The sequence below is a fragment of the Perkinsus marinus genome (assembly GCF_000006405.1).
Source record: "Perkinsus marinus ATCC 50983 genomic scaffold scf_1104296938764, whole genome shotgun sequence".
NCBI classification, from domain to species: Eukaryota; Perkinsozoa; order Perkinsida; family Perkinsidae; genus Perkinsus; species Perkinsus marinus.
This window is the reverse complement of record NW_003213327.1, coordinates 27,257-42,066: the sequence shown is the minus strand read 5'-3', so window position 1 is coordinate 42,066 and position 14,810 is coordinate 27,257. Positions and strand designations below refer to the sequence as shown.

Here is a 14,810-nt window from a genome sequence, read left to right as displayed (position 1 = left end):
TTGGGGCAGTAGGCCCAGCGTCTGGCAGATGGAGGGCTGGCGGCCACTGGGGCACCGAAGGCGGCTGCTGTTGAGAGGTAGGAGGGAAGTATGGTGATGCTTGAGGAGGGATGGGAGCCTGGGATGTAATAGTAAATGCTTTGTGGCGGAGGGATGGTATAAGTGCTACCATATTTGGCTGAGGGAAAGCAGCCGGAAGAGAGGTACCGTAACCAGGAATCGAACCCGGGTCCTGTCCCATGACGGGCGGAGGTTGGTACTGCGGCGCTGGCACACCAGCGTATATCGACGGATAATAATTGGGCATCCCATAAGGATACACCCCGCCGTAAGGAGGCATATAAGGGTACCTGAGGTCAGTGGTGTGTCCATACTCCCTCTCATGGGCCCTACCAAGGTCCAGACTTCTCTATATACGACGACGGAGCGACGCCAACGTCCCTTCCACCATGGCGTAGGGCGATAGCCATGGCAGATGGGAGTATTACGAGCGGTAGATAAGGTATCATGGACACATTTAAAGAGATAATATCTGCCATCACAAGTACACCAGCAGCAACTACCGAGGTAAGGAAGCATTTACACCCACACATGCTCGCCCGCTCGACCCGACACTGCACAGCAACCAATAGGAAGTATACGCCCCCCCGAGATCGACTACAGCTTCCTGGAGAAACAAAAACGTATATCCCCATCTCAGAAGAGGGGTAGGATGAATAAGATCAGCCCAGGAAGATCCAATGGTCGGCTCCCAGAATTCCGTCAAGTGCTGAAGTGATTTAGCGCACGCCATTCTGATCGATTTGCTCATTCCACACAGATCTTCAACGGACGACTGTATAAAAGAGGCTCGTCACCAGTGTAAGCCTCTGGTGGGACTAGAGCCAGTCTCTTGAAGTCTGCAGTTGGTCGTCGAGTCGGCCATGTAGTTCTGGTTAGGGCTATGGAAGAAGCTCCCTTGGATGTGAATTGGCGGGCTTCATCGTGGAAGTTCTTCCGTCTCGCAGTTCCTATATGGGCATCCCCTCTTCCTCCCTCCGGGCGTATCTTAGGTCCACTTCACGACCATCTGATCGATTCCTGATATCGTCAACTCGGCAATGTGCCCAGGTTGCCGCAGCTAGGGCAACAAACGCTGCAGGGGCGACCTTTCGAAAGTAGGACCTCCCAAACCCCGCTGGAAACTTGCCCAACTCCAATGGAGCTCTCGGTTTTTGCATCGTCCTAGTAACTTGCTGGCTCTCCCGGGGCGAAAAGTTGACAACGTTTGATCGGAATGCCTTGTTCGTTCGGTAGCGAGTACGAATTTTTCTAGAGTAGACCTAAGAGTCATGCGATCTGTGACAGAGTTCTCCCATTATGGCAGGATTGGTTTCTACGACGCTCCTACTCTGAGTAAACGGCCGAAGCGAAAGGCTCCTTTGGGCCACTTTAAGCCATGGGCTATTCGAGGACGGGAATCGAAGCGGCTAGCACCTGACGAGCAGAAGGTTGTCAGGGGTATCAACGCTGGTGAGTAGAATGCCTCTACCGGGGTTCGAACCTGCGCCCTCCCAGGCTTGATAGCCTCATCGTCCGACGCGAGCGATTTCCCAGACGCCACTACAGAAGAGGGTCGGAAGAAGCTAGAGGCCATTCAGCAGCGCAACAGTGCTCGACTGCGACGAATGGTGGTTCGGCCGGTAGCTGGGATGCCCAGGGACCATCGACTGTTCATCCAAGGGGATGAATCCATGCATCTAGAGGACCTGGGCTTGCCGGCTTCTAGTGTCTTTCGAGAGGACGGTGTGCAGAAGGTGATAATGTTTTTCATCTGGACTCGAATCTTCGCTGTGCGCGATATGCATATCTTGCAGTGGGTTTTTAGGTTAGGGATTTGTATCGTAAGAAAATGGGTGATAAAGTCCCGGTTTCGGAATGGTTTTGGCACAAAAAACGGCGGCAACGGAAGAAAGAGCCGGGAACTCTCGATTGGGCCGGCGAGTGGTCAGAGGGACGGACATTCAGCGAAACAGGTGGGACTTGATTCCCGTGAAAATTCACAAGTCAACAGCGCAGGTCCGGAAAGCAAGCCGAAGCGGTCTCACGAAGAGGAGGATCCCCCTGGAGCGTTTATGGGAGGTATCCAAGACCTGGTGGGAAAACAATCATCTAAAGTAGACGCCAAGACAAGAGAAGTGAATCGGCTGTTCTGGAGTTGGTGATGTTATCGAATGTCGCTAGGCGGTGTCCCCTACGCGGTTCGCGAGGAAGTACCTGGGGAGCTCTAAAAGTGTTGACATCAACGCTGAGGCTGCCAATATCCAGCAGTGCATGGCCAGGAAGGAGGGAGAGCCCGCGGGGAAGCCGGAATATGATAAGTTGGAAAAGGAGCGGTATGGGGAGAAGGATGGGTCGGCGGCCCTTGGTGATGACTCGGGCTTGACGGCGACTGATAGGAAGGTTATAACGGATGTGGGCACTAATGTGAGTTGAGGGGTAGAGGCGAAGTCCGTAAGTAGATGGGATAGGCTCGAGTGATCATGCCCACACTTGTTGAAGCTCATAGAAGTCGCGATAGGAATATGCTTTAGTTGATGTGTTTACTTGAAGACTGCTGAAAGGTTCGTACTCTATGGAGTTTGATTCGCAGTGTTGTATAGGAAAATATTCAGAAACCTATAATGTTCCAAGGAAGAAGCCATTTAGAACGCATTCCCGCATAGTAATGGAAGTTTCCTAGGTAAATGTCAATTGACATTACTAGAATATTCCCTACTGTTATGAAACCCTAGGGGGCACCTTATTTTGTATAGGTTTTTGAATTCTCTCGTCTTCTCTGCAGATAATAGGGCAGCTGAGAGCAGCAGCGGCTAAGTATGCGGCTACGGGCATATCGCCCGAGATGCTCCTAAGGGAGGGGTATTGTGGATCGGGCGGAGGGATTGAACACACTAAGCGGACGCAGGAATTGGCGGCTCATGAGGGGTCCTCGTTTGTTAAGGTGACACGACTCATCGCCGCGTGGGTGACACGGTGGTGACACATTTTTGTGTCAGCTCCTTGAGGCAGGGCAGGGCTGTACGGAAAATATCAACCTGTTTATCCGCTCAATCGGCAGTCGAGTAGCGACCGCTCGAGGGGCTAAGAAGGAGAAGTTGTTGGCCAAAGCCTTGGAGATCCACGACAAGATGATCGAACATGGTTTCGAGACCAATGAGGATACCTACGTCGGTGGCGGCCCTCAGGGGCAGGAAGAGAATCTTTGCCGTGCGTTGCAGGTCAGTTTGATGATTGCATGCTATGATGAGGCGGAGTTGGCGAGGAAGGTTTATATCAAGATGAGGGAGCATCTCCTGGCACCGTCACTCAAGGTGAGCTTATATGGGTGTACTTCCGCTGTGTGGAATCTTCCCTGTGCGGGAGAATCTTTGGCGCGAACTTGTGACCAATTTTTTGTGCTGTATCTGGCTTTACGCTGGTGTACGCTCAGGTGTATGGTGCTTTGATAAAAGCGCATATACGGGCTCATGACATCACTAGTGCATTTGCATTGCAGCGCAAGATGGAGGACGAGGGCCTCAAGCCAGGTGCGTGTTGGTAATTTCGTGGCGCAGTGACGGTGATCTCGACTCAGGCGTCGAGATCTACACTATGCTGATTGACGGGTTAGTGAAAGCGGGAAGATACGAAGTGGCGTGGGAGCAGTTTTGGGATGCGCGGTCGTTCAAACAGATCCAACCTGTGGGGAAGTCCCGAGTTGATATCGTCTCGAGAGTGTATATTAGGACTCGGTAATGTTCACTGTGATGGTGAAGGCGTGCCGGAAGAAGGAGGAGTGTGAGAGGGCGATGGGTGTCTTTGAAGATATGAAGCAGAGTGGACAGTTTCCGACGGACATCACTTACCAGGTTATAAGGAGCATCTTGAGATTGTGGAGTAGTAGTCTTCACGAAGTTGCGGAAGTGTGGTATCAGATTTTGGAGTTTAATATCAGAATGTGGTTATTCATCACTATTTTAGTATAGTAAGGTTTTGCGAAATATAAACTAACACATGTGCTAGTCGAAAGCAATATGATACCAAGAAAGCCTCTGAATCTCACGTTCTCTGATCTCTCGTACAGGGATGCATCGAATAGTATTTACGACGAGTCGTGGAAAATTTGGTAACCGTATTTTCCCTAGATGCTCTGAATTGGTCGTTGGCCATCTTCAGGAGTTGATATTGTGTTACAGCACGGATAAGTACTTCGCCCCTCGAGCCTTCGAGATCTGGAATCAAATGCAAGCGGAGGACATGCCCATGACGACGCCGATCGCTAGGGGGCTCCTGCAGGCTTGTGCCACTCTGGGAGATGTACTGTGAGGAAGAGTGTGTGCATGCGTGCAGATTTTGATGGTCAGGTTCCGAGACTGCAAGCAACGGTACGGGCGATACGGCTAGCTGGGATACCCTTCAGCACGCAAATGCACGGGTGAGTTGAAGGAGGAACGGTTTGACTTTATTCGTCGACTACCTTTCGGGCAGGTTATGTATCCGCGTGTTCGGCGCGGCAATGCAGTTGAAAGGAACGACTGATTTCGAGAGAGTATCGCATCTTCGTTGTGCGTGGCATATAGTGTCTGCGGTGAGGGAAAGCAATAAGAAGCTTACTGCTGATATCCTTGATGAGGTTACGAAGGTCAGAACGGGATCATTACGTTTATCGAAGACTTCGCCGTTCTATGCTTCACTGTGTTTGAAATGCCATTTTAGATTTGTCGTAGTAGTGGTGTTGTAGGAAAATGCGTCTTGCAGAAGGTATAGAAGAAAATTCTTCCCATAATCGTCGTAAATCCAGAAGCACATACTCCAGTGTTAGGTATATGCTGCTGGCGGCTTCGCGAGTCATGCTATTGACATGGTGCAACAGTACGCTTCCTTTGGGGTGGCTCCGACCGTCCGAACGTGAGGACCTGACCAGAGGCCGAATGATGGTGACGTTGGTTGGTGTTGGGTTAGATATGAGACGTTGCTGAGAATGCTAGGGAAGGGTATGGGAGATAACGCTAGGTTTATGGCGTTGTACACTCAAATGAAGGAACACTTCAAGGCGATTGAGGTTAAGGAAGTTGAGAAGAAGAAGATGATGGAAGCAGCGGATAACTCGCTGGTTGGCGTGGAGGGGATCGAGGTGGGAGGTGCCACGTATTGGCATTTGAGGTCAACGCTTGCGATGGGCTGATGGGTTCTAGTGGAGGCTACTACTGCTTATCTCTGGTCAGAACAATGCTTTGGTGGTCCCCGACGATCCGGACAGGTGTCCGTCACAGATGAGTGAGGAGATGCTACGACTAGCATTGGATGTGGCGATGAACTCAAAGAGCAGTCGAGCCACTCTGGCTGTCTTGGATGACATGTTCGCCCGACTTGGTCTATGGGAGACACGCAGGTGTTCGTCAGGTACAGTCGTGGGGTGATGCCATTGCCGTACCAAGCTGGTCGGCTGGCCAAGGTGGGCCGTAAGGTCGTGCAGTTGCATCATATGATAGGCAAGCTCGTCGCCAAGAATCGGCAACAGGTGGGGTCGCCCTGAGAGTTGCCATTGCGATGTGTGTATGCTTCTATCAGATGTTCGATAAGGTCAGCAGACGGAAGAAACTGGATGAACTCGAGATTCGCCAACATGAGCTGTTGCTGGCCAAAGACGGCCTTACCACCTTGGACGCCACTCCGTTGCATGAGGCTCGAGAGCGGTAGGTTTCGAATAGTAGGGCTATCGAGATCTCGTATGGTCAGGTATTGGGATTATATCGATAGGAAGAGTGGTGGTAAGGATCCATCACTACCATATGAGCAATACAGACAGATGAAGAAAAAAGGCGGAGACTTTTACGCGAAGATGCGGGATAAGCCTCAACCCAATTTCATCGCGGAAAAATTCATTTAAGATCTCCATGGACCTCCAGGTTGCATTTATTTGTCCTTTTCGTGTTCATGTTGTTTCTGAGGCATTCAAGTGTTGATGTTTTTGAAGTCGGTTGCAGAGGAAGAAGTACATGGTCAAAACCCTCAAGGTAAAGAATTCAACAGAAATGGCTAGCATATATGGAATGGCTAGCGTATCGGCATCAAGTCTAACCAAGCAGGCGACGGCGTTGGACTTTAAACTGACACACACAGAAATGACTTTCGTGTGAATTCCATGACTGGATCAGTGCAATTATTGCTGGCTGATGGGAGTCATGGTAGCACTCATGGCTCTCCTGTTAGCGCCTGGACGCATGAATTCCCGCTGCCAAAGTCAGCGTTTTGTATGTTTTCTATGAACGTTTTGTATTAGAGTTCTTCTATGTCGCATCTATTACTCGAGAACACGAATGCCTCGATTGAGTTCCAAGTAGAAACCAATGTATATAATATGCAGTAGTATATAAAAGGACACTACATTTTGTTCACAGTGCCTTTCAACCTATCGTCAATGCGGACGAGAAACCTCAAGCGATTGACTTCAGTCTCGACCGCCTCCCAGTCGTGGGCCTCATCACAGAGCCTCGTGAGCTCATCCTCGCACTCTTTGATCCTCTCATCGTTCTCCTTAGTGAGCTTGAGGAGCTCCTCCTCGTCCCCCTCGGCATCATCAATCTCTTCATTGTACTCCAACGTTTCCATCAGCACACTAGGGTCCATATTTCCCATCCCCTCTGCCTCGTCGTCGTCCGCCTTCACACCGGTCTCCAGTTGGAGGAGATGCTCCGCTCTTTTCAAGGGAGACCTCAGCGTTTTGATGGCGTCATTTACCATAGCGGAATCGGCAGCAGCAACCTCAGCGTCGGCGCCGTCAACATGAGCAACCTTATCTGGATGCAGCCTGTTCTGAAGTCGCCTGTAGCACTTCTCAGCGCCCTTGGTGTCGATACTGTACTTGTGGGGCTGGTCAAGCAGACAGAAGTAATCAGTGGGACATTCACGAGGCTTTTCCGGTTGGAAGGAATCACAAGATGGACAGAAGGGGCAGAAGGAATTCATGACATAGTCGCATTTAGGACAGTGTAGTTTACAGCAGTTTTTCGAACAGCCCTTTGCTGTTGACGCGAAATTGCGATGAACGTCACCAAAGAGGCCGCTGGACTTCTGTCGGACGAAACCGCCCCTCGCCGTAAACGTGAGGGCTCGCTGAGCTAGAGAAGGAGCACTCAGTAGAGGAACTACAGCACGGGGAGCCAGGTAAAAGGAAGAAAGCATAGTGGTAAATATAACAGGGAATTAACTACAAGGATCTGACCAGCGCTGAACTCAACAGCTCACTATTGAAAACTGGAGTACATGAGAACCATGCGTTTATCATATCATCTTCTTGCGAGTGAAATAGCGTCTGTAATAGAGTATTTGCAGTCCCGCCACAGTGATAACGACACCAGCATTCAGCAGACAGAATGCGACCAACCTCGATGACGTGCCTGAGGGGCACAAGAAGCCGAACTGTGGAGGCTTTGGGGGCACCAACTCTCTGTGGTTTGCCGCATCCGTTCATCCCTCTCCCTCATATAGAATAACGTCTTATGGTACTCTTTCAAGATAACCTGTACCCGGTGGAGTTGTACCTACTACGAAGCCCTCAGGGATGACAGGACGATAGGTGTTAAATCAGCTACCACAAGCAGCGTGGGGAAATATGCACATGCTCAACTACATGTGTCGGTGATGATATGCAAATTCCGATGAAATTTTTGGGGGAATTAGGCTTAGTTTCTGTCTACTTCTATCCTAGCTCGTATATAAGGGGAGCCAACATATATATATACCGCCATCACCGGCCACAATTCACTACTACTACCACTACTACTACTACTACCACTACTACTACTACTACTACTACTACTACTACTACTACTACTACTACTACTACCACTACTACTACTACTACTACTACTACTACTACTACTACTACTACTGCCTTACTTGAGTATCATCTAAATGATCTCTTCTAGCCAGCTGAGTAAAGTCAGCAGCATCACCACCGTACCTCGAGAAAGACCACCATCGCTGCATACATGATGAGTACCCACCTTAGAGCTAGCGATACCTCAGTAGGAGCCCATCGGCCATTCCTCGACAGACCAATACAGATCCAGTGGGGCCCATCCTGCTCCACAAAGGTATTATCGGGTTGACCTAGAAACGCACCTGTTCGATGGTCGTGGCCACTTTGATGGTCTTCCGGTCGTGCTCGACTGCCAACACACCGTCAATCTGTACCATATGGGATCGTCCACGGTGAAGGAGAGGGAACTCACTCCAGTTTCGTACAGCCCTAGAGGAATGCCAGACTCTGGAGTATCGTATTCAGCGCCAGGGCGAACGACCTGGATTTCATGAGAGCAGCCATTATATGCTTCCCAAGGCCTACTAGGTCTATTAGAGCTGACGAGGCTGCCTTGTCGTCGTCATCAGGAAGTACCCTACTATCAACTACCTGAAGAACTCTATTACGGCTCAACTACGGTGTACGCTCTACAGGTAGTAGCAGTAGTAGGTAAAAATTGAAGTCGGCCCTTCAGCCGAACTATGTGATTCCCTCAGTGTTACCAGCAGCTGCCCAGCAGAGAACTCCTCCCCCAGGCACTTCACGTTACTTCTCGGATCAATCGATATCGTGATATTCATCTTCGCTGCAGACACGTTGCACCCGACTGCTGCTAGTAACGCCACCACAGCGCCTGGTACCATCACGAAAACCAACAAGCGCCGTCCTTACGACGATCAGATACTCTCAAACTCAAACCAATATAGATCAAAAAGCCTCCATGAGAGGTAACAATAATAGAACTGATGCTTGTAAGCAACAGATGTACGACATAGGATGGTCCCCGGAGGGCCTAGGGGTGGAACCAATACGACGTCAGCGTGCCGAAACCAAAGGCAGCCGCGAAGCAGTAGAGCATACCACCGGCGGGATTCGACTGCATCCATCTGAAAGAGAGCAAGGATAGGTCCCGAGGGTTGTAAGGGAAGGGCCCTACTTGGTGAAGCAACCACCGTTCCAAGTGGGGGAGCTGAAGCAGGACTTGCAACCGCAGAAAAGACGAACACCATCGTGCTCGGGCTCCCAACGACGGGGACGGAAACCCTGAAGGGCAATAAATGTCAGATGAAGTCGAGAGAGGACTTACTCCTTCCCTCTTGGAACATTTACAGTGACCATCAACCCATGGCTGTGTCTTGGACTCACCACAGGCGCACCACCAATAGACCTATTCTGTATCATACATAATCGACCCTCAAGATATGCCTCACCTTGCCAGACTCCACAGTGCATACATAGGGTCTATACTGGGCCACCTTAGGGGTCGGGTCATGCTCCCACCAAATCTCAGTCCATGTGAAGCGAGGCGCTGACAGGCAAACCTTCAACTCAGTGCCCTCGACAAGGAAGGCTCACCAGAAGCAGCGAAGAGCCCTCTAGAGGCGGCTACCGTGTTGGGAAGGAGCCTCTTACCTCCCTTATGAACAGCCGAGGAGAGCATTAGCTGATGACAGAATTCAATTTCAGTTCTATCACTGGTGCAGCATTACTCATAAATCTTGCTCTCTTGCATTTCCTCAACGCTGAAGTCTGGTTCATCTCGTTTCATCACAGTGGTTGCCTCTGTTGTCTTTTTTCTACCTTACCCGTTGTCGAGGATGCTCTCTAAGGCTGCATATGTCCGGCCCGTTGCGGCTTATTCCGCTTTTGGCAGAACGGCGGCTTGCCAGGTGATTCCTCGTATTCATACCACTCCTTCCGCATTTCCTATCAGGTGCGTCATTCGTCCTCCTTTACCAACGGCATGGGCTTTGGTATCACCATACCGCAGCTCTCCGGTCCTGGCGGCGTTTTCGTTACTAAGTAGACTCCCCATACGCCCGTCCCTTCCCACCGCTTCGACGGGTTAGGTATAAGATCACCCGACCCTACAATGAAAACACGACTTGGGACGACCTGCTGCTGTACATGCCCGAGAGAGACCAGCTGGCCAAGTTCACGAAGGATGTCCCTCTCTTCATAAGGTACTTGGCGAAGGTGTGGTATGCTCTACTTTGGCCGCAGGTATCTCAAATTGGTCACGGACCAGGAAGGCCGTAAGGAAGCCTTCCGGGAGTTCTACCAGAGGTAGTTGAACGTGAACTCGTGTGAGGCCGCAGCCCCTCATCATCAGATGCAAGGACGGCCTCACGGTAGAGAACGACATTTTTCTCACCACTGATGAGCTGTTGGCTCTCATGTGGAAGAATGGGTACACCGAGAAAGGTAGTTGAGTTGCGGATGGAGTGGTATGATATAATATTCTCATATCAGAACGGAACGCGATACAAGCGACCTTCCCCTCGGACTACCGCTTCCACTACCCTGAGCTCTCTGTCCTCTTCGATGTCCCTGAGGAGGATACTTACAAGTTTTGCCTTCGTAGTCGCATGGAGAAAAGCCATATTGGCGAACTTGACTACGACAAGGTTGGAATTAATTCCATACCACACCTTATTCAATTCATTCAGGTTAAGCGGAAGGGCTTCCTCAGAGATCACTGGTTGATCTTCGCTGGAGGATGGTAAGACCAGACAGCCTTAAAAGGCCATCCAACGTGCCGTAGGTACATCTTCAAGAACTTCCCATTCTACAACTACCTCTTCTACATGAAGACCTACGGGTTCTCTCTGTGGTTCGTCAGCTGTTGGTACCTCTTCTCGAGAATGGCCAACCGTGTTTGGAGACGGTAGGAGCTCCTCATCATAGTCCTCGCCTTTGGAATTTTTCCGCATTTCCAGCAACGAGTTCATGGCTGAACAGAAGACTGCGGCTGGAGTGATGGAAGGAGAGGATAAGATCCTGAAGAACATGTCACGCTTCACCAACGACTCCATGTAGGGGGATAGTCATCCTGCTCTCCTCGGGACGGATCGATTAGGTGTGTTAACTACCTGAAGGCTTTCAAGAGGGAGTCTACCGACAGATTGGCACAGTATCGTCATGCGTTGATCCAGAAGCAAAAGCACGATGTGAGTTTTATGCTACCATCGCGACCGCAATTTTCGTCAGGTCACTGATCGTGTGCTGCATCAGCTTCAGAACATCGAGAGATCTGAGCATAACATAGCCGCTTCTATGCAAGGTGAGTAGGGAGAGGCCACCCTCGATCGCAACGATCTGCCCATTCTCATCAGAAATTCTCGTTCGGGAGACGGCATCATCTTTCCGTGATATGTTCCCGACTGATCCCAAGATGCAGCAAGAGAGCCTCAACACAGCCATTGCTCAGTTGGCTGGTGACACCGTCGATGCGTAGGAAGGGCGAGAGCGTAAAAGTGGCCGAAGTGCGTTGTTTTAGGTCTAAGGATCCGGTCAAGAATCACTTTGTGAACTCCTTCAAGGACTTGAAAACTCAGGATGTTTCCAAGGCTACTGTACGTACTGCTCTCCTCTTCCTGCTCTTCATACGGTTGTTGGTCTCAGGCTGATGCTAAGGGCACTCTGATACAGCGATTGGCGTTTGATAAGAGGAGAAGTAGGAAAGGAGTGGTATTGGGTGGAGCCAAGAAGAGCTGTTGTTTAGGTGAGAGGGATTTCGAGAGGCAGTATATGGTGACCAAGGCTGAGGCTGATGAAGTGAGAAGTCTTGCTAAGAAGGCTAAAGGGAAGGGAGGGTAGTGGCTTGTATGGTGACACTGAAGAGGACTGCTATGGTGACACCAGATACGATTGGTCAATACTTGATGCGACGGACATGGCTCGTTTGGAGGAGCTCTACACTAAAATAAACAACAAGGTCGGGTTCCCGGTAGGAATCATGGCCATGTAGATCTGGTTTTCATATTACCGTGTATTAGATGCTCAGCGAAGCCGCTGTCCAGTCGGTGCCTGTCGACGCTTGCGCTGATCTACGAGCAAAGGTAGATGGTTGGAGGTGGATGTTCCTGTCTACTTGTCGGATTTCAGGAGTATACGACCCATATGAACGAGCAGCTGGAAGTGTTACGCGTGAAGCTGCGTAACGAGAGGTTGAATATGTTCGCTGCCGCCTTCTGAGGTGGTTGGTCGGCGGAGTTTCCTTGATTGCTGGTTTCGTTAGTGCCTCGATAGGCTTTGTGTGTTGCGTAATAGTGATGGTAGAGATAGAGGGAAGCGCCACGGGCAGCACCTACACGAGTAGGCGAGACTTGTGCTAATCGACCTAGAATAAGTCGATCCACTAAGTCGATTCCGAGATCATTCGCGGGTTTATCACAAATAATCAACTCGCAGCATAAATTGAGATGAACAAATACTTTTGTCTATCGATCTATGAAGACTGCGTGCTCATTAACTTGCATATTGCTTCGGGTCATCGTGAACAACCTGTCGTAATGTCATTACCGACAGTGACAGGAGGACTTTTGGTGTTCACATCCACTCTCTTCGGTTTAATCATATCTATAGATCGCCAAAGTGCAAGTGACTCTTTACCTACGATGCGCTTATTTGCTGCTCAGCACACACGAAGTTGTGCTCTCCTTAACGTTACAGCGGTATTCATTCGTCTAGTAGCCCGACGGATGTATACCAGGCAGACTATAGTTGTACATTCAGTGCTTAGTACTGTCCTGCTATTACCGAGAACAATAGCCGGCTTGCCTACAGATTTCAGTCTATGTTTATGTCAGGATGAACATCATGCAACAGTATGCAAGCCTTGTATGTGTTTCGAGTGTCCACTTACTGTGTATACTTCCAACACAAAACGGAGGAGTCTCAGTATGATGCGGATTAATATACATGTCAGACAAGTATTATTCACGATGGCCTGCCTCTAGCGACCCGAGGAGGAGATGGTCAAGTTGGGTAGAATTGCACGGAGGAGTCTGGCGAGTTCAGGGCAGGGTGATGGTGGGAGGAGCAGCTCTGCCAAAGACTGCCGCCTCAAATCCCAGCCCAAGGTATCTATGATAGCAGCGAGTGAGTGCAGAGTAGTGGAGACACGATAACACCATTGTGCCTCTGCATACCGACTCCCCGACTGAGTGGAAAGATACCACCTACTTGAAGGGTAGTAGTACTCCTCTCCTTCAAGTGGAACCGCAGTAGGAGGCTCAGCAACTGGTCGGGTGCCCTTCAGCGCCTCGATACCACTCCTTCTCGAATCTACCCAAGATTGCAGATCACCCCCAATTAGTGGTTATACTTCATACCTGGCGTCGCTAGAGAGGCACTGCCAGTAAGACTACCACCACGCAAGGACGGTGCCAAATTAGAGAAGACTCGATCCTCCGAAAAATTATGTTCGGGATCGAAATCCCTATCATGAAATCTGCCATAGAGTAGCACATGAACCTACGGTGGTCGGGCGCCCAGCCGCCTCCGGAGCGGCACGTCCTGCAGTCCACGCAAACGATGGGCGTCATTGGTAAGGTTGAGGACCACCCATCCCCTCTCTCTAATGCCGCGTACGCTACTGCTGCTGCTACTACCACTCGTACCGCTGTTCACGGATACTACCGCGTGGGACAATACTCGACAATAGACGCACCTAGCGATCACTGAATAGGAGTATAAGCAGGGGAAAGCAGCCCTACCTGTACATCCTTGACATCATTATTGGACCATTACTCCTCCCAGACTGACAGGGCGTGGCCCCTCCCTTCTTCCGGGCTGCTACCGCGCTACCATCAAGACCTCTCGATACCTCCGCTCCTCTAGTCCTCCGGAAGAATGGACAGTGGTTCACCTCGCCATCCTTATTGAGTATAGCCGGCAACCAGAGCCAGACAGCAGCGTCCATAGGGTCTCTATCACCACCGTCCATGGACCTCAGATACTGACAGTAGGCAGCGCAGCTGTAGAGGTTAGCGCACGCCCTGACCGGCTCATTAGGGGAACAACGGCAAGTGACTATCGTAGGAACGTCGTCGTGAATTATCCCCCTAAATGGTACTATGGACCTCACAGCGGAGCCCCTGAGCATCCATGAGCACACCCCACATAGGCAGCTACCAGCCATTGACCCGTTGCCCAACAAGGTCTCGGTTCGGGACCAATTCTGTATCCTGCTCTGTTGCCACTTAGATGCAGCTGCGATGAGCCGCGGGTAGGGCTGGTCAAGGGGGGACAGATGCCGAGACAGAAGGAGGCAGAGGGCTCGGTAGATGCCAAGCTGGTGACCCTCGGATACTATCAATGCTACGAACGCCATCGCAACGTGGCCTGTGTCCACTAGTAGAAGGCGTCCTCGAGAGGCGGCAGCTGAGCGTGCAAAGTCAAAGAGGAGTGGTATGGCGTTTAGGAAGGCCCTAGTAGAGCGTCTCGGCCCCTCCGTACCCCAGGAGGCCCTCACGCAAGTGACCGTCGCTGGGAAGCCCGAGAGGTTGGGCTCATCAGCCGGGCGCAGATCGATGACATGTGTTGGGACAGCCTGCCGTACCAACCACTCCGGGACCAAGCTCGACTGCAACGGCACCGTCAGCAACAATGTATCCTCCAACACCCGAGAGAGCCTCGGCTCGACCTCACCAGCGACCGCCACTATATCGTCCTCAAGGTAAGGTAGTCTGATGGACCTGGTCGTCCCAGGAGGCGAGGACTGGCGAGAAGTAGCAGGGGACCGACGGGCGCTGCTGAGCACACTCATCTCCAGGACACCCTAGAAGGAGACCATAGTAGAAAAGGAGGGGGACTCTTACGTTGGTCTCCCCTGGGATGGGGAGGGCCCGCGGCCCATTCACTCGAGGTGTCTTTTCTGAACGTCTACTCCGCCACGTGTGAGGACGTACGCCACATTCCAGCTGGACGGCTGCATTGACCCTATGGAAGCGATGGAGGACAGCCGGGATGGTCGGCC

At 51.0% G+C, this 14,810-nt stretch overlaps 8 protein-coding genes across 8 annotated transcripts; 4 read left to right on the top strand and 4 right to left on the bottom strand.

Annotated features, from left to right (window-relative positions):
- Positions 1 to 1,331: 1,331 nt before the first annotated feature.
- Pmar_PMAR021181 (hypothetical protein) lies at positions 1,332 to 1,520 on the top strand (the record flags this gene model as incomplete). The annotated part of the gene is made up of 1 exon (XM_002782587.1): positions 1,332 to 1,520. The coding sequence occupies one exon, from the start codon at positions 1,332 to 1,334 to the stop codon at positions 1,518 to 1,520; it is 189 nt and encodes a 62-aa protein (XP_002782633.1).
- A 147-nt stretch (positions 1,521 to 1,667) lies between these two features.
- On the top strand, positions 1,668 to 5,972 carry Pmar_PMAR021180 (pentatricopeptide repeat-containing protein, putative; the record flags this gene model as incomplete). The annotated part of the gene is made up of 19 exons (XM_002782586.1): positions 1,668 to 1,796; positions 1,868 to 2,015; positions 2,059 to 2,177; positions 2,224 to 2,466; positions 2,825 to 2,983; positions 3,039 to 3,209; positions 3,261 to 3,353; positions 3,473 to 3,569; positions 3,617 to 3,723; positions 3,768 to 3,890; positions 4,198 to 4,338; positions 4,386 to 4,456; positions 4,510 to 4,663; positions 4,844 to 4,929; positions 4,984 to 5,155; positions 5,247 to 5,380; positions 5,425 to 5,542; positions 5,593 to 5,717; positions 5,761 to 5,972. 19 exons carry the CDS (start codon positions 1,668 to 1,670, stop codon positions 5,909 to 5,911), a joined length of 2,541 nt encoding a protein of 846 aa, XP_002782632.1. The 3' UTR covers positions 5,912 to 5,972.
- A 383-nt stretch (positions 5,973 to 6,355) lies between these two features.
- Positions 6,356 to 7,233, bottom strand: Pmar_PMAR021179 (Co-chaperone protein hscB, putative). Its single transcript, XM_002782585.1, has one exon. It carries the CDS (start codon positions 7,204 to 7,206, stop codon positions 6,406 to 6,408), a length of 801 nt encoding a protein of 266 aa, XP_002782631.1. The 5' UTR covers positions 7,207 to 7,233; the 3' UTR covers positions 6,356 to 6,405.
- A 72-nt stretch (positions 7,234 to 7,305) lies between these two features.
- On the bottom strand, positions 7,306 to 8,223 carry Pmar_PMAR021178 (transmembrane emp24 domain-containing protein 10 precursor, putative; the record flags this gene model as incomplete). The annotated part of the gene is made up of 5 exons (XM_002782584.1): positions 7,306 to 7,421; positions 7,469 to 7,565; positions 7,924 to 7,987; positions 8,031 to 8,107; positions 8,149 to 8,223. 5 exons carry the CDS (start codon positions 8,221 to 8,223, stop codon positions 7,306 to 7,308), a joined length of 429 nt encoding a protein of 142 aa, XP_002782630.1.
- A 533-nt stretch (positions 8,224 to 8,756) lies between these two features.
- Positions 8,757 to 9,503, bottom strand: Pmar_PMAR021177 (conserved hypothetical protein). Its single transcript, XM_002782583.1, has 5 exons — positions 9,404 to 9,503; positions 9,259 to 9,356; positions 9,135 to 9,215; positions 8,985 to 9,091; positions 8,757 to 8,934 (listed from the first exon to the last, which is right to left on the bottom strand). The coding sequence occupies exons 1-5, from the start codon at positions 9,486 to 9,488 to the stop codon at positions 8,841 to 8,843; spliced, it is 465 nt and encodes a 154-aa protein (XP_002782629.1). The 5' UTR covers positions 9,489 to 9,503; the 3' UTR covers positions 8,757 to 8,840.
- Positions 9,504 to 9,645: 142 nt separating this feature from the next.
- Pmar_PMAR021176 (hypothetical protein) lies at positions 9,646 to 10,719 on the top strand (the record flags this gene model as incomplete). Its single annotated transcript, XM_002782582.1, has 7 exons — positions 9,646 to 9,717; positions 9,762 to 9,850; positions 9,898 to 10,011; positions 10,052 to 10,114; positions 10,161 to 10,252; positions 10,301 to 10,550; positions 10,593 to 10,719. The coding sequence occupies 7 exons, from the start codon at positions 9,646 to 9,648 to the stop codon at positions 10,717 to 10,719; spliced, it is 807 nt and encodes a 268-aa protein (XP_002782628.1).
- Positions 10,720 to 10,777: 58 nt separating this feature from the next.
- Positions 10,778 to 12,025, top strand: Pmar_PMAR021175 (conserved hypothetical protein; the record flags this gene model as incomplete). Its single annotated transcript, XM_002782581.1, has 10 exons — positions 10,778 to 10,863; positions 10,908 to 10,998; positions 11,039 to 11,111; positions 11,164 to 11,281; positions 11,328 to 11,403; positions 11,453 to 11,504; positions 11,553 to 11,643; positions 11,693 to 11,777; positions 11,827 to 11,889; positions 11,936 to 12,025. The coding sequence occupies 10 exons, from the start codon at positions 10,778 to 10,780 to the stop codon at positions 12,023 to 12,025; spliced, it is 825 nt and encodes a 274-aa protein (XP_002782627.1).
- Positions 12,026 to 13,966: 1,941 nt separating this feature from the next.
- Positions 13,967 to 14,600, bottom strand: Pmar_PMAR021174 (hypothetical protein; the record flags this gene model as incomplete). The annotated part of the gene is made up of 1 exon (XM_002782580.1): positions 13,967 to 14,600. A coding segment is annotated over one exon (634 nt), but the record flags the coding sequence as incomplete, so codon positions are not given.
- Between the last annotated feature and the right edge of the window lie 210 nt (positions 14,601 to 14,810).